The sequence below is a fragment of the Watersipora subatra genome, chromosome 7, assembly GCF_963576615.1.
Source record: "Watersipora subatra chromosome 7, tzWatSuba1.1, whole genome shotgun sequence".
NCBI classification, from domain to species: Eukaryota; Metazoa; Bryozoa; class Gymnolaemata; order Cheilostomatida; family Watersiporidae; genus Watersipora; species Watersipora subatra.
This window is the reverse complement of record NC_088714.1, coordinates 51,811,735-51,830,520: the sequence shown is the minus strand read 5'-3', so window position 1 is coordinate 51,830,520 and position 18,786 is coordinate 51,811,735. Positions and strand designations below refer to the sequence as shown.

At 36.2% G+C, this 18,786-nt stretch overlaps 1 protein-coding gene across 2 annotated transcripts in view; it reads left to right on the top strand.

Annotated features, from left to right (window-relative positions):
• The window catches only part of LOC137401209 (BTB/POZ domain-containing protein 9-like), a 28,695-nt gene extending 17,931 nt beyond the window's left edge, over nt 1-10,764 (top strand). For both annotated transcript variants that reach the window (XM_068087608.1, XM_068087609.1), the window contains exons 9-15: nt 2,226-2,345; nt 2,669-2,778; nt 6,106-6,240; nt 6,871-7,033; nt 7,153-7,231; nt 9,685-9,835; nt 10,182-10,764. In XM_068087608.1, the coding sequence (XP_067943709.1) occupies nt 2,226-2,345; nt 2,669-2,778; nt 6,106-6,240; nt 6,871-7,033; nt 7,153-7,231; nt 9,685-9,835; nt 10,182-10,378 (955 nt within the window). In that variant the 3' untranslated portion in view covers nt 10,379-10,764. The remainder of the gene's footprint in view (nt 1-2,225; nt 2,346-2,668; nt 2,779-6,105; nt 6,241-6,870; nt 7,034-7,152; nt 7,232-9,684; nt 9,836-10,181) is intronic.
• Nucleotides 10,765-18,786: the final 8,022 nt, after the last annotated feature.

Here is an 18,786-nt window from a genome sequence, read left to right as displayed (position 1 = left end):
TGTTTTAACTCCTCCACTTCTCACAACAGTATGATTAATAATAATTTGAGCTACATGTAAGGAGAACCGATTACTTTAAATGAATCTCAAGTCTAAACAGCTTTATAGTCCTAATACCTTCTGCTAAGGCCAATCTATCTCTCCTCTTCTCCTGCTGATCATGTGAAGTAGGAGAAAAGTTGGAGTTGTCTGTAAACATTTCAGTTTCAGATTATACGAGGGTCTTTCACATCATCTAACTGATACACACAGACAATTGCATATTAGCTTTAGAATAATTAGAATTCACCACATTTATTCAAACGATTATCTATATATATATATATAGTATATATCTAGTATATATATATATATATATATATCTAGTAATCTATATATATAAATGTCAGTTTGTAGTCTGTCCATCTATATTGGTTAGTATCTAACAATGACAAATCCATCATCATAGAAGATTCGATCTCGGAACCGCCCGTTCACCAGGCAATTACTTAACCAATTAAGCTACACGAGATGCATTGGGCTCATAGGACGATACGAGTCACTATCTGGATTAAAATACACATAGTGCTCTGCGTTACGTTACGCAACAGTTAGCTTACTCAAATTAGCCATTGGCAGTGTGCCAGGCTACTACATTACCTGCCACTGTTTATAAGCTGTTTTAAATGCTCGTGCAACGCCGGCATTCGGCTAGTGTTGAATAAAGTTGAAAGGTTGAATAATGATGCAGTATGATTGCCAATGTGTGGTATGGAGACGGTAGCACTGACTAGAGGACAGGAAACCAAGTTTGATGTTGCTTAGCTGAGAATACATAGGTTTGCAATGGAGTGACAACGATTGATATGATCAGAAAATGAGGATAGCAGGTATTAAGCAGGATGGGAAGCGGTTGACAGAGACAAGGCTGAGGTGGTATTGACCTGTCATGATGAGAGATGAAAATTACATAGAAATAGGGATCATCGGTCTGCCTAGAATAAAAATTCAGGTTTTAGATTTATAGATGCAATCAAGGGAAACATTAAGGCTTTGATAGTTCCAGAAAAAATTAATTAGTGCAAAACGATTAACCAGAACAAAGTTTTGCTGCGGTGACCTCACTTGGGAAAATTTTGGAACCAAAATAATGATGCTGGCAATTTCAAACATTCACATCAACTGGTACCGCAAGGGAGGCAACTCTTATGAGATGAAGGGACAATGCTTTTTCCCCTGATCACTGCAGGTACCACAAAGGAAGCAATTCTTATGATAGAGTTTAGGGAGCAATGCGTTTGCCCCTTATCATCTTTTTGGCACCCCAAATGAAGCAAACCTTCTGTAATACATGTAGTTGAGAGATGGCCATGATTTTTCTCTTGTTACTTTAAAAGCCATAGACCTATTGACTATACGTATATATATATATATATATATATATATATATATATATATATATATATATATATATATATATATATACATACGTATAGTTAATAGGTCTATGGCTTTTAAGGTAACAAGAGAAAAATCATGGCCATCTCTCAACTATATGTATTACAGAAGGTTTGCTTCATTTGGGGTGCCAAAAAGATGATAAGGGGCAAACGCATTGCTCCCTAAACTCTATCATAATAGTATATATACTATATATATACTATATATACTATATATAAGTATAGTTAATAGGTCTATGTTAAAAGCTAACTGCTCTACTTAGTAACACTTACACCGTTAAATTGTTAACCCACGAGGTTCTGACTACTATTTAGTCCTTCAGGTGGTCCTACAAGGAACTCTTTCACCACCATCAAAAAAATTTTTGATTGATTGCCGTAACAGGCATGTCTGTGAAGCAAACTAATTGCATGTCTTGCCAACACTTAGTTTTGAATAAAACAGTCTTTTGACAAACAAGGTTGTCACAGCCATATTCTTTAACACAAACTTTTGAGTCTAAATAATTAATTTTGCATGCATTGCTCATTTTAGTTTTAGTTTATTGGAGAACTCATTCTGTTGCTTTTCTATTCTTGTGTGAAATTTGTAACATAAGCAACAGTTAAATAAGTTAAACTCTCAGTAGTTTAGTCATTGTATTGGTCCTATAATTGACTTCATGAAAAGAAGCAATAGTTCACTTATCCCGGCCCTATCTGTCTATTTTGTCGTAATACTGGTCGAGGCTCTGGCATGCTTCAACGCATCACTAATAGATGTACATGTAGAAGTTTGTATTGCAGGTCTTATGCATACTACGTTGATGTGTCTATGGATGCTAAGGACTGGATACGAGTTGTTGATCACAGGAAGTACTTGTGTCGCTCTTGGCAAAGACTTCACTTTAATCCAAGAGTCGTGAAGTAAGTCGCATGCGCGTAGAGTAAGTTTGGAGTGTCTAGAGTTGCTAGGTGAGGATGATGTCAATTCATAGAGTTGTTCGATTAGCCATGGGACTATAAATCATAGAGTTAAGAAGTGATCACAAGATTTTCAGATGGGGTCTTTTTAAGTGGAATGATGGGGTTGTAGTGTTGCAAATAACAGCACAGAGTTGTCACTCAAATCATAGAGGTACTGTTCAGCAGTGGTTTTTCCATGATGCTGTAGATTTTCTCTAGAGGTATTCTACATCGATCCATAGACTCAAGAGCAATAAATAGAAGAAGTCTAATTATATTTTCAGGTATATAAAAGTGGTTGGCACTCACAACACAGTGAACAGAGTATTTCATGTTATAGCCTTAGAGGCCATGTACAGCACCGTTCCTTTCACACTCAAGGAGGGGCTCATCAGTAAGTGTTCTCAGTATAGTTATAGCTTCATAAAGCTATCATTTCCAGCTTTCCTGGTTGTGATCTTCTCATGATTTTGTCTTGGTAAATGAGTAAAATAGTTAAATATGGCGTTTAGTCGGTACAGCGAACACTAGAACTTCACAATTTTTAAAAATGGCCAGACAGGTCGATATTGCAAACGGACGATTCACAATATATTGCAATATTATTATGTAAGAAAAACTTGTAAATTTTTGTTAATGTTTTTTGTGTATTTTAACTTGCAAAGAAACGGTTTGATGTTCGTGATAAGTAGGAACATTTATTTCATGAATGCCCGTGTGCGTGAGAGGACATGGGATGTGCATATCATAGAATAGAAGGCCCATGCGTTTTAGTTCCAGTATCACTTATTATAAAAATCATCAGGTGCGAGGTAAATCACCATTACACGATTATATCGTTTATACGATTGGCGATATCATTTTAAATAGAAACGACTTTCAAATTGTCCACCTAAAAAATTGACACCAAACAATTAAATCACCATGTTGTGAAGCTCTAGTGAATGCTGATATGTGGCAAATCTATTATTTTTCAATTATTAAATCTAATAGTTTTTTTGTACACAATAAAATCTACCAGTGAAAAATTTTGCAGTGATAAGTCTGGATTGCACTGGATTTGATCTCAGAACCTCTATATCCAAAGGCGGCGAGCTTAACCATTAGACTAGGTGTCCAACCGAGCATAGTGATTAGTAATATTCAAGATATTCATTACACTGGTTAAAACACTCATGCTCGAAGCGCTTGGCGCTAGCACGGTTGACAGTTGCGCATAACGGAACGATTATTAAGCCGTCTGCAAACACGGCAATTGTTTTGCATTGACTAGTAAGGTAAGTTTACCTTTACTAGCCTACCAGGTAAGTTACTTAAATTCATTTTGTAATTATTTTTTTAACCGCGCAACGCCAGGCATTCGGCTAGTATAGTTATAAAATAAAAACATGATTTCAAATTTAGAATGAATTATTAAATTGAAAGCTCTCACAAATTGCAGCACAGGCTACATGATCTTCATTGGTTAATTACGAGCAATAGATATCAACTGGTGGATTGTAGAAAATTTTTTCAGTTTCCCCATGCATATTTATTTAGAGATCTACGACGAGTTGGAGCAGGGTTAAAATTGTGCTACTGATTAGTTTGGTCCCCGGGCTGATACTCTGAAAGAAACACCCACCTGGATAGGCCCAGACTTGTATATTGTACCCCCAATCACCTGGTTGGTCAATGTGAAATGGACCCCTTAAACACAGGGAGTTCCCTAGAAGGCACCCAGGTTCCATGCCCCGCTAAACATCCAATATGATCCATGCATTAATAAAGCAGAAAAAAGCTACAAACAAAATTCCCAATTTTATTTAAATACATTTTTATTTTGGATTTTTCGCTTGTTTAGTATTGCAAAACGATCGTTTTTTTCTTCTGCAAAATGCTTATTTTTTTGTTGCTAACAGAGACCAATATATTGTAGTTTACAATTGGTAAAAAAATTAAACAAAAAAAGCAATTAGCTAACCATAAATAAATTTATAAAAACCGTTCGTGTGGCGACGTAATAGTCACTCTGCCCACTAACGTCCGTACGTATCGCAAAATGACAAAATGTCGCCTATGCCTGCAAAAGGGTTAATAAAACTGATTCCAAACATCAACCATCAGATCATCATTTTCATTTACAAAGAAAAATATATTGAATATCAATGAAATAAATATCATTCATTCTGAGTATATTGCTAAAAGGTTGCTAAGATGATGCAGTGTCGACTGTCTCTCTTTTCCATTCCTTTCCTGTCAGCAAGCAAGCAGCAGCAATCTGCATTAAAATGAAGACTGGAATTTCGGTCCAATATTTTGGTATTACTTTGGCTGAATGAAACCTTAATTAGCACGGGTCCATTTACTGGCTTGGTTGTGGAAACCCCCCTAAAGTAGCAAATTCACTGACAGTGCCCCATGGTCTGAAACCCCCCTAAAATGTGATTTTGGGCCGAACCTAATGGGCCTTTTGGGAGGAGTATCAGCCCTGGTAGTTTGGTTCCCTGAGCAATTCCAAGCCAGATGCGCTTGTTAGCGAAAGGGTTAACATAATCCATGGTACTGGAAACGATATATTAGTGTTGGGCCGGTATATAATTTAGTGCCGGATAGGATATCCTTGCACTTTTTTATCGGTTTCCCGGTGTCGGTATCCTCAGTATTTACCATCTTCGGTATCCTTTGCCAACTGAGAAAGTTCGGTATTGTCAGTATTGTAGTTCGGTTTATGGTTTTCAGTGTGTTAGCTTCAGCTTACCTACTGCCCATTTTTCTATAACGCAGGTGGGTAGATAAATCAAATATAAAACGAATAAGTATATCAAACGTATCAAATATCAAACGGGGGTTTTATCAAATATAAAACATAATATACGTTTTATATTTGATAAAATATAAAACGTACATTGTTTTACATTTTATCAATGTAAGACGTAATATAATACTAGATACCTATAGGTAAGCGTGGTAATGTTTGTTGAATAAAGAGTTATAATATAATTCGCATGTTTTGTGTTTTCAGAATGTCTGAGAAAAAAGTTGTGATTGCCAATGTGCGCTGAGAGACTCTTTTGGGTTAGCGTGTTCGTTAAAGATGCGTTTTGCTATGAACCATAACATCAATTGACACTCGATTTTTCTCATTTCTTTCTCATTCTGTTACATAGCGATTGTGCGCGAGACGTCAAATGAGCTCTTACTTAAGCAGCTCATTGTGCGGGAGATTCTCCCACGCACACGTCGCTGGTAATGCTGTAGCCTGTCAAATACAAAAATCTATCCGGATAACCATTTACCGATAGGCTTTCACGGATAAATACCGATCATATCAAACCGGCCGCGGATAACTTGCTGTCACCGAAAATGATTGGTTTTCTGGATACCGATAACCCCTCGGTGTCGGTAAGAGCGGATAACTCCTTACTGGCCCAACACTAAGACATATAGTCGCTATTATCACTATTCAATTGTGTTGATTGGTCAATCTTACCGGTCAGCGCTGCCTTTAATGGCATTGTTAGTGGTCTGCTGACATTTCACTATTTACATCAGACTGTCTACTGGGCATTTCGTACAGATTGCATTTTCACAAAAATACCTACCTACAGAGTAAACCCGAGCTTGAAACCTGATTTTATACATCTCCTAATCTATGAAATTGAGCCATTGTAAGCATAGCTTGTCGTGCAACACAATGCCTTTCACAACTGATACGATTCATGAATTCTATTGGTTGCAGTGCCTAGTTGTAATGTGGCTACAGAAGCATACTCTGCATTTGTGATAGAAGGTGTCGCCCGAACTCGCAACTCTCTCATCAATGGAGATCTGAAAAGCTATGATTGGGACAGCGGCTATACTTGCCATCAATTGGGTATGTATATCTGTGTTGGCCACATCTGCAGTGCATGTTCATAATGTTGGTGGTATGAAGAAATGTTGAGAGATTCATCAATTGTATGTACATGTATGTGGGCAACACAATATGTATAGATGATATATTTGAAGTCGTGCTACCTTGGTATTGTTTATTTGTTTTTTAGCTTACGTGTCTTTATATGGACAGTTTATATATAGCGTAGATATCTCCTTAAATAGACAGTTTATATATGGCGTAGATATCTCCTTATATGAACGTTTATAGCTTAGATATGATCTCTTATGTGTACCGTTTGTATCTTAGAGATGACCTCATATGGACTGTTTATAGCTTAGATATGACCTTATATGGACTGTTCATTGCTAATATATGACCTTATATGGGCTGTTTGTATCTGAGATATGATCTTATATGAATAGTCGATATCCTAAATATGGCCGTGTGTTGACTGTTTATATCTGAAAATTGTATCCATTTAGAACATAAATATGAATAGCCTTACAGAATATCTCACATCAGTCATCATCATCAAATATAGCCATTTAAATAAATGACGAGAGATAGCATGTGCATCCGTTACCGGTAACAACCCGACTCTAATAGCTTCAGTGCTTTATTACACAGGAAGTGGGGCTATCGTTGTCCAGCTCGCACAGCCCTTCATAGTAGACTCAATGAAGCTGTTGCTGTGGGACTGTGATGACAGGACATACAGCTACACAGTTGAAGTGTCTGTTGATAATTCCAAGTGGACCATTATTACGGACAAAAGTAATTTGCCTTGCAGGTTTGTATGCTATTATCAAGGAAAACATCAATGTGTTCTGCAGATTTGCATGCTATTGTTTCATATTTATATACCATATTTTAATCTCTAAGTTTTCCACCCAACTCTGCTTGTTCCAGGAGCTGGCAGACTATACGTTTCGAAGCTCGTCCTGTAACGTTTGTCCGTATCATTGGTACAAAGAACTCCGCTAACGAGGTACGTAGTGGCTGCACGTCTGTAGTCAGGGTTTCTTCATCAGTGTTTGACAGACATCTTCCGACAATTCACAGGCTATTGCTTTATAAGTATTGACATATGGTTAAATCTATTGATATTTTGAAAGAGGGTCAAGTAGCTCTGTTTGTCAAGGTTACATCCGCTTAGCTTAAATATGGTGATAGTATATTTTGATTTATTTAGTAAATTGTGCTTGTAACTTTTGGTTATTTCTGAGTTTTTTTAGAATACACAATATAGGCTACTAATAATATAATACAATATAGTAGACGTGTTTATAGAATGTAATGTACATACAGAGTTAAACTTCTGCTTGACGTATGAACCTTTCAACATTCGAGTTCAAAAAAATATTAGACTCTAAATCCTTGGTTGTTTTCAACATACAGTATGAATTTTTTTTCAAAATTGTATTTTGAAAAGTTTAAATCAAAGTATTAAAATACAAACTAAACCGTACAAGTATACAGCATAAAGTTACAAAAGTAATTCAGCTATGGTAGTTTAGACTCTACCTAACATACGTCGAATCAAGTTACACTTATAATCTCTATCACTACCTCCTGCTCCAAATATACTCATTATCAGGCCTCCATTTACTTTCTGTGTCTCTAAGTCATTGTAAACATTAGAAACCTTCCAAAGACTCATTTGTTAATATATTTTTCGCATTTAATTATTTCTTTTCTTGCTATGTGTGTTTGCAATATTTATAAACTGGTTGTTATAGCTTTTATTGCTATGTGTGTTTGCAATATTTACAAACAGGTTGTTATAGCTTTTATTGCTATGTGTGTCTGCAATATTTACAAACAGGTTGTTATAGCTTTTATTGCTATGTGTGTCTGCAATATTTAAAAATAGGTTGTTATAGCTTTTATTGCTATGTGTGTCTACAATATTTAGAAATAGGTTGTTATAGCTTTTATTGCTATGTGTGTTTGCAATATTTACAAACAGGTTGTTATAGCTTTTATTGCTATGTGTGTTTGCAATATTTACAAACAGGTTGTTATAGCTTTTATTGCTATGTGTGTTTACAATATTTACAAACAGGTTGTTATAGCTTTTATTGCTATGTGTGTTTACAATATTTACAAATGGGTTGTTATAGCTTTTATTGCTATGTGTGTCTACAATATTTACAAACAGGTTGTTATAGCTTGTATTGCTATGCGTGTCTGCAATATTTACAAACAGGTTGTTTTTGAGTTGTGGAACAAATTAAATGAATTAGAATGTAGTTGTATATGAATGTATGACCCAACATACAACTGTTTTAATATAAGAAGCAGGTGCCCAACCAAAGTAAATTTATATTAAGAGGTTGGGCTGTCCATGTACTTCTGAGCTGTAGCTTATAGGGTTTTGTAAACCAGTCATCTGTCAAACTATCATTGTCAACTATCATTGTCAAACTAAGGACAGATAATTCTTGTTAAAGGTTGACTCGCAACAAAATTCACATTGCAGTTATTTGATATGAAAAGATTCACCATGTCTTACTCTGTTGTGTTATAGGTGCAAAATATGTGGAAAGGTCATTACAAGCTCTTAAAAGCTCAAAAACAAACAGAAAATCGCAGCCACACGAGACCGCCGTAGTTTGGATTCTCTTTCCAAAATGGCTCAAATGTGACGTGGTTGTGAGAGATGGTTTCTGTTTACACTTTCACGCAACCTTATTCGTCGAAATATTTTCACAAATATTCTTCACGCATTCAATAAAACCATGTCTATTGTTCTTACGCGTCTATTTTATCGTCATCGTAATGCTGTCACTTTTAGCAGTGGTATCCTATAACTTACTGTAAAAATTCGTTAAATTTTTTAGTCTTAGCTCGAAGGAGTACATATCATTGTCTGATAATCATGACGGGCCTGTTGGTCACTTGTGATAATCGAAAAGTGCTGCAGAAATTATTTGCGAAGTATTGGGTCACATGATCAGATTACAACTTGCCGATTAGACCAAACCAAAACAAAACTGTAAAGTAGCGAGCATCTGTATTTGATACGGGGTCTTCGGTAAAACCCGAAGTGTTTGTCATAAACTAGTGTTACGATAAGTTTTATATTGAGCTTTTTATTGGCCTTTCAATTCACGTGAGAACATCACGTGACAAGACAATAACCAAATTTCATGGCTACGTCATCGAAATAAAGAGATTCCAATCTACGGCGACTTTTCGTTTTTGAGCTTTTAAGAGCTTGTAATCACATTTCCACATATTTGGCACCTACAACACAACAGAGTAAGACATGGTGAATCTTTGGATATCAAATAACTGTAATGTGAATTTTATTGCAAGTCAACCTTTAAGAAAAGCATTAGATCTATTGTTTGATTCTCAAATCCATAGACATATAGATTTACTCAGAGGCTTGATATTTGAAGTGCAAACGTAAAGTTTTTTATTGTTATTTTATAGGTCTTCCACCTCGTGCATTTTGAATGCCCATGTGAGAGGGTGACAGAGCAGCCCAAGCAGGAAGCAAAGCTGTCATCTTCTTCCTCCCCGAATACACACAGTATCCCTCCTGCCCCTGCCAACACCTCCAATGACCTCAACAACTCATCTGGTTGGTTGAGCTCCTCTCAGCTCTGCGCATGTCAAGGTCCCTAACATAGCCTCAGCTTTTTGGTAGTAACACTTTGTTGTCATAATCAGAATGTGATGAGGTGTGGGAGAGTTGAATCGTTAGAAATCATGCAGTTATTTGTGACTTCCTCTCCCTAAAAACACAAAGGAAATTTGAATACATCAAAAAAAACTATGATTTGACAAATTTTTACCAATACTTGTTTGTTACGATGCTGATTGGATACAAGCACCCAATCACGAACTGTGCTAACTTTTCATCCTCATCACAGTTGCCCTGTTTATATCACTCTATGGTTTCCCAATCATTTTTATGGCTATTATAGACTCAAATATGAGCTGTATGCTGCGGGACACCGCTCCTCCCATCTCTCCGACATCTCAGCATGCCATCCCCAAACATCAGGTTGATGTTAGGCATATGGAAACTCTGGTGAAAATGTCTGCATCTAACCGCCATTCACAGCCAACTCAAGGAACTGATGAAGATGAGGAGATATGGGCTGATCTGGAAGATGACTAATAGTTAAAGAGAACACAACTATTATTTATTTTCTCACTGAAACCGTTGATAAATCTTGTTATTTTATTTTTATTTACATTTGTCTCATCTCATTTGTTTATTATACTTATAACGCTGCTGTCAATGCTCCGTGTACCACTCAGCGCGCCACATGTGAAGTCAATATAGTGCACTCGCACCCTGTGTGGTCATTGCAATACACACGCTCCATGTGTGGTGAATACAGTGCGCTTGTGCCCTGTGTGGTCCTTTCCCTCAGTTACATTGTATGTACTCACTGCTTGCTAACAATTTAATAGATGCAATCCGTTTCTTTTCCATTTTTAGCAAGGTTATGTGGAAGTATTACCCTTGTTTTACTTGCTTACTATATCCCATAGTTGAAAGCTGCTGCATTTTTATAGAATACATATATATTTTATATTGCAGACTAGCATTACGCCCCGCTTTAGGGAATTTCTTTCATTCCCATTCAGATAGCTCTGTGTATGTGTGTAGATTTTGAACACAAATTGCTAAACTGCATTCATGACAACAATCCATGAACACATTCATTGAGGGCAATTGTCCTTGATTCATGTGAAGGTGTATTCTTGAGCTTCTAATCAGACTAATGTTAAAAATGGAGTCAGGAACCTGTTTGACTGAGAGAGCCAAAAACCCACATGTTTCAAAATTTAATTCTAGGAGAGCCATATGTATAGTTCGAACCTCGAAAACAAAATGGAAAAAGAAGACCAACAAATTTAGTATGTTTAAGCAATTTTAGAGTATAAGAAAACGAGTTATTTTGAACAAAAATGTTCAAAGAACAATTTTTTTAGTCATATTTTGGTTTGAAGGGTTTACTTTTTGATCTAAAAATGACTCGTGCAGTCTCTGTGTGGCCTGCTCGGAGCGGAGTACAAAAAGCACTAAAAATCCTTTGCTGTGCGTGCCACATCAAAAGGTTGCAAATGAAAACATATTTCTATTAGATGGACGTTATTTTTTATTTTGTTTATTGTTACGGTAATTTCAGCATTATTTGTATTATTATGTTAACTAAATTAACAGCCAAATTACGGATTATTTTTTCACTGGTTTATCAAAGAGCCAGATGCAATCCTTAAAAGACCCACATATGGCCTGAGAGCCATAGGTTCCCCACCCCTGGTTTAAGAGGCTGATTCTCAGGATCAGACGGAGTTTTGAATTCAATTTTTTGTGTCAAAATGCTTTAAGGTACAAAGCATATGCAATTTAAATGATATTGGACAAAAAACACAAAGACTAACGGACAGACACACACAATGACAAATTGGGGTTTATTAATATGCTTGTTTGTTACACCCAAGTTTTAGACTTAAGTGGATTTGAAGCCTTGTAGAAATCAACAACAAATATTCTGTAGTTGCTGGTTTATGGCTTTGAAGGTAGGCATTTTGTGCCAGCTTTTTAAGGAAAATGTAAGTGAATTAACAGACCACACAGAATCCCAACCAAACATCCAATAACATCTTTTTGCCTCAAGGCTTGCGCTGGAAGACTTTGGTCTACCAGTGATGTCATAAAGTGGACAAGTTGTCGATGTACTTAAATTCCATTGCATGGTGTATGCATGGGCTTGCACGTTAATGTGGGTTATTTTTGGAGTTACGTTATTACCTCTTTGTTTAATTTAGAGATGATAACTCTAAGAAGTTAAAACATTACAGTTGTTGAAGTCGTCGAACATTGTCCTCAGCTCTAAAAAAAGGTAGAAAAAAATGTTAAAAGGAAATAAAAAGAGAGAAACTGCTTCTAATGCAAAGAAACAAAAACAAGTATTTTGAATAATTTTAGGCAAGAGCTGTGCTGGTATAAATATGTGATGCTGTATTCACAGTTTATCCCATGCTTTTATTATTACCTTTATTATTTATATTTCTATCAATTCTGATGATATTCAGAATACAAGCATGGTCTCTGGGCTCATCACTACTAACTGTATACAACTACTTAGTATATACATTTATACGACTATATTAAAACTAGAAATTCCACTGTCATACAGCCCACGACCAAAGTGATATTGGAAAATAAGAAAGGGTACTGATGGTTGAGAAATGCAGTATTAGCAGTCAAATGGCACTGCAGTGCAATAGGATAACTGCAATGGTAGCTGTAATGTACTGGGTTTGGGTGTTATTATATACAACAAACAGCAATAATGAAAGGAAAAGATTATACGTTTATATCTCTCCCCTGCAATAGGAGAAATGCAATATTGGCCATTATTAGAAGTAAAATGCACTGATATTATTAGAATAACAAATATTATTAATATAGTAATACAGTAATATTAGAAAACCAATGCACAATTTCGTTTACATTTCAAAACATCATAGCTAACAATATCAAGCAGTTGTGATATTTATATAGATTTTTAGAAAATCTGTACTACGTAGTCATTGTCCTGTAGTCATCCAAACTTATAATTAAATATTGTAATAATCTCATAAGAATCGTTAGAAAAAAATATCATCGTCATTTCCTTTACTTACACTGCGTTGGACATTAGTTAGAATACCAAAGTACTCAAAAGTGTCTAAAGTGTCAGTTACTTTGAAATCGACAAAAAAGAAACAATTTCAGTACTCTTACGTTAATTACAGAAATCTTCGGCAATTCGACAATGCTATAGACTGGTGAAATGTGCACGTTATTTTTGTGTGAAATGTGCACGACTTAATAGTTCTGTTCTCTGTCGCTTGGCGTTTCAATTTCCGGTCTTAAGTTTGAAAAAGGTAAGGCTTATACATTTTTTATTTCGATTCAAGGCCGAATTAATCTGTCTAATTATGTATAATTCGATCAGATGGGTTAGTTTTAAGGTTTTGAGGTATCCTTTCAAAGACTTGGTAACATATTTAAAAAAATTTATATGTGTTTTGTATCGTTATTATATTTAAATGACTCTACACAAAAATGGTTAAATTTGTTGATAAGATTTCGGTACAAGGGTTTGCGACGGCCGTTAATGAATACTTTTTGGGAGTTTTGTGCACATGTGCATTTATCATAAATCTCCTAACCAATCGCTTCGCTCGTGTTTGGTCGTGGGATTATTTCCTCACCCCTGTTGACTAATGAAGGTTAAAATGAAGTTTGGGTCGCCTACCAAGGACATGACAGTTTGAGCACCTCAAGATCTTGTGCAGCAGCAACTCATGTATGCTGACTGTTGCCAGTATTTAGACTATGAACATTTAATGTGCAGGTGTTACTACACCCAATGATACTACTGGGATTAGAGGTGCTCTTACATCCCGGCACTTTTCAACCTCCTCTCTGAGTGGAAAATATTTGTCACCTTTCTCCTTTTTTACTGGCTATGTTGTGGTCACTGGGTACTGCTACATCTATCATAGTACTTTTCTTGCTCTCTTTGTCCACAACTACGATATCTGGCTGGTTTGCTAATATGCGCTTGGCTGTTCGAATGTAGAATTCACAGAGGGCATGGCATGGTCATTCTCATTGACCTTATTCAGAGTTGTTGTTGTTTATTGAGGTCATACTCATTGCATAGGCTTTTGTACAACACATCTGGTGCAACATGATTATGCTGCTCAGTGTATGCATTTCCAGCTAGCTACTTGCATCCACTGATGATGTGTTGGATGGTCTCTGGTGCATCCTTGCACAATCTGCATCTAGGATCTTTACGAGAGTGGTAGATCTTTGTTTGAAGTTGCCTAGTTGAAAGCACTTGCTCTTGTGCTGGCATAATTAGTGACTCTGTATTGGTCATTAGGTCACCTTTGTTCAGTTGCATGTATGACTGGTGAGGGTCACCAACCTCAGATATCTGCCAGTGGTAGGCATCTAGGGAAGGTTTGGTGTGCCAGTCAGATTCCTCATCATCAGTGTGCGATTCCATTGTCAACAATTGAGTGTAATTCAGCTCGAAACTTGCCTATCGTGGGTGTGGGGGTGCCATGGCTTTCATGGACTGTTATTTTTTCTTCTTTTGCTCTCTGCTGTACATTTTTAAATCCTCTGCTTCCTACTAAGATATAACCTAGCAGTGTCAACTTTCAGAAGAGTGTTTCATGTATGGACAGTAGCTTGCCAGTAGCTAAGTCTGTTTTATTGATGAAATTCCCACTCCACCTTATTATGCCTGCTGGATATCTTATTACTAGTACAATGTGTAAGATTTATTGCAGTGATTTGGTTCTTGGCACTGAGCTGGTTTCGTAGGAGCTGTTGAACGTGTTTTTTGTATTCGACAATGGCTTTGTGATGAACTTTGGCTTCATGGTCAACATTACTTTGCCTAATTTTCAGGAAGTTGTACTCTTCCTCTATGTCCTCAGTGGTACCAGCTGGCACTACCAGACCATATTTGTGCAAAGTATGATCTTTCTTGAAGATTAAGCCTTCCACAGTTCTCAATACCAAAGGTCGCATCAATATCCTAGTTGAAGGCCTGAGTAAGGTGTAGCAACGGATCAATGTCCCTTTCCCATTTCTCCCATTTTGCATACAACTTGATTTCATCCATGTTGATGAGGTGGTTTATTTTGGCGCCTCTCTTAAACTGGTACCCATATTGGTACCTTACTATGGCCAATCTAAGCCATAGTAAGGTGGGCATACATTGTCCTGCAGTCTTAACAAACCATCTAATCCACCAGCAACTGGTGTTTGGCTCCTCGGTTGTTGTGTCCATGTTTTGATCTGGGCACTGGTCATATGCTGTCTCATGTGTATTCTAGTTTGTCTGGAACTATTCCTAAAAAGCAGTTTTCAGGTGGTGAGTAGGCACATGATTAGCTGCTAGTTTTTGGAAACGAGCGCTTGCTGAGGTACTTTCACCCTTTCTCGATGGTCAATTTCTTCAATCAAAAATCTTGAATCATGTCAGATTCATGTGCTGCCCGGTTCATAATACGCTGCACTTTACACAGAATGTCCATTTCACTGATGATGAGTCTTTATGAGCCACAATGTTTTGGTGGCTCTCTTTTAGCCTTTTTACCCAGTCTGTAGGGATGTTGTAACCTCTTTCTCTCAGATGTCCTTCCAGAGCTCTAATGTTGTAGACTTGAGAGAATCTAACATTAACCTCTATTATTCAACTTTGAACTGAGAATAAATACGATCTTGATAGATTATGGGTGAACAGTTTTTTGCTCTTTGGTATACCACTTCAGTTGGGCCGAGAGTGTTATTTGATGCTCGGCAAATTCTAACGCTCCATTTCGTCACAAATCCTTTGTGACTTTCCTATTCGTACACTACAAACTGCGGTTTGATTTTTTACTGAGTCTGCTAACTTTCTTACGCAACCCTCTGATTATATTTTTAAGTCTCATCTGCCAAGGTGGCTGATCAAGATGGCTGGCCAACAGTGGCATAATTCTCATCTCCTCTAGAGTGTTAGTAACAATGGCTTAATACCCATTTCCTCTAGAGTGTCGGTTGCCCATACTGTAGATTAGTGCAATAATTTCAGTTATTAGGTTCATCCAGATGAATTCAGGAGCTAGGTTAATACTTTCTAGCAGATTCTCAAGTATGGTCTTTCTGACTCTTCGTAATAGTATTCTGCTTTTATAGTCTGTAACAGCTGAAAGGTTATTGAGAATCTCACCTCTATGGTTTTTCACCATTTGGTCAAGGGTATCAGGGTTCATAATACGCTGCACTCTACACTGAATGTCCATTTCGCTGATGGCGCGTCCTTATGAGCCACAAGTATTGGTGGTTCTCTTTGAGACTTTTTACCCAGTCTTCAGCAATGTTGTGACTTCTTTTTTTCATGTGTCCTTCCAGAACTCTGATGTGCTGGACTTGGGAGAATCTGAGATTGACCTCTACAATTCAACCTTGAATTGGGAATAAATATAATCTTGATAGATTATTGGTGAATAGATTTTTACCCTCTTGCTATCCTGCTCTTCAGTATACCGAGATACATCTTTATCCACGAATGTCACATCCTCCTTGCATCTGAGATTCACTCATAAAGTACTGTGAATCTGGTGTCATTAGTCAGAGTCTAATTTTTTCTGCTTTGTCCTGGTTCAGCCACAAGCAGATTGGACCTTGCTTGACTGGGCAAGATCAATACCGAGGTGATTTGTACTTTTGTATTTTGTACATTTGTTCAATGTAATTTGTACTCCTGAGACCACCAGAACAGTGAGCAACGATGAGAGGAAAGAAGTGATAGAATGTGAGGGGATAGAACCTGGGTCCTCACAGTCACTTTCAGCAAGCACCGCTACCAACTGCGCTATCTGTTCTATGTACATATTCAATGCTCATGCAATCTTACAACTTTTGATCCACCTGGTAATTATAAAATTATCACATTTTTAGTGGTTACCAATTGTTGATTAATTGCTTCTTTCATGTACCTACAAAAAACTGCATGTATGTGTACTGTTTAAATGTTAGCAATTCCAATTTTTATACAAGAATATACAAACGAAAAAAAGAAATGTCTTGCTTATGTATGCATTCAATAATTATGCTCAATTATACATCCTATAGATATTTTGGCGATAAATGGAATTTTTCTGAATTTACATGTAGATATTAAACAATACAAGATTGATGCTTTGATAATACCAGCTTTTATTATTAAAGAAAACTAGCATTACTCCATTTTTGTAAATGTTATTTTCAAGATTCAGTGAAAATTGGTTTTTCTACTGACATAAAAGTTCTTATTAAATATTTTGAAGAGAAGCGAAGCTTTACAAAGCACCATGTTGATCAAAGCAGCTAATTTTTAGCATTGTAGTAAGCTAAATTTTGATGATCACTCATGATTATGTGTGACTGTTTGACTTGACTCTGGGAATTGACCACTCACACGAATAAACGCAATCAATTGACACGTAAAGGACAAACATTCTCAAATATCATTCGAATCAGATTTAATTTTTCCATGTTTAAACATTTAGTCTTAATTGCAAGTTGGTCATATTATTTGTCATTAAACTTTGACAGTTGCGCTGTAATGGAGGCCAATTTGCTGACTGAGCAAACACTCTATAAGGAAAGTTAATGGGTGGAAGCAGCTGCCGCCGTTGAGAGAGCTGCCGCCGTTCATGGGAACTGAATCCTGTGTGATGTAAAACATTGCTAAACTTAACTGTACCAGATGATACCAGCTCAACTTTTCCTAAAACATACCATTTTTAATTATAGCTGTCCTCCATAATAAATATATATATATATATATTATATATAACAGGATAATAATACAAGATATATAATAGTATTTATAATAATATACAGTATAACATAAATATATACTTTTATTGGGTAGTCCCATAATTATTTTTTTAGAAAAACATTTTTACACAAGGTTTCATCAAAAAGATTAAATAAAAACAAAGGTATTGTGATGTTGTGTCATAAACGCAAAAACATACATTTATACAAGGAACACATTAAACTGCTAAGGTAAAGTATAACTATAATAACAAACTCATCATTTTTTAATCGATGTTTTATATAATTCTGTTGGCAGTTTAATTGTTTTTATAGTAATTGTAGTTTGAAATATTAGCTGTAGTTTTCAGGGTACAGCTAATCTTGCCCTTTTGAATTTTCCAAATGCAGTATTTACAAATCAGCAGTCTCTGTTACGTGCTGTCGTAAAGACAGCTCAACTTCCTACTTACTCCACAGTGCTTATTATATCACAAATACTATTTGATGAAAATTTGTCAATTCTGTAACTGAGTGTCACTATTTGATGATAATCTGTCAATTCTGCAACTGAGTGCCACTATTTGATGATAATCTGTCAATTCTGTAACTGAGTGTCACTATTTGATGATAATCTGTCAATTCTGCATCTGAGCGTCACTATTTGATGATAATCTGCCAATTTTGTATTTAAGTGTCACTGTTTGATGATAATCGATCAATTCTGTATTTGAGTGTCACTATATCACTAAGATGAACAGCGACGATCTATCATAGAAAAATAACTAAATTTCTTTCCACATAGTATCTCAGCAAATTACCAAGTAACCTGATTGAATAACTTCTAAAATAGAATTGATCCTTACAGCAGATTGCTGCCTGCTTATAAACAACAACATAACTTCTGGAAAATTCCTGAATGGGCACGGGTATTCCAAATTAATTACGCGATCATGATAAATATATCATGAGTCATGCAGTGGCCATGCACAGAGTATTCTCAAATAAACTATGCAGTCACATCAAACCATGTTATAAGTTCACAAACAACACAAAGTACCGCAATAAAATTAATACAAACAAAAGCGGAAGAGAGTCATAATAAAACTACATGCACATCTAAATGTACAGGTAAGCCTAGAATTTGTGACATCGAGCTTGTTTTAAGTAAAGCATTTTTTTTTAGTTTTTACTTGGCTTTGCTGAACAAA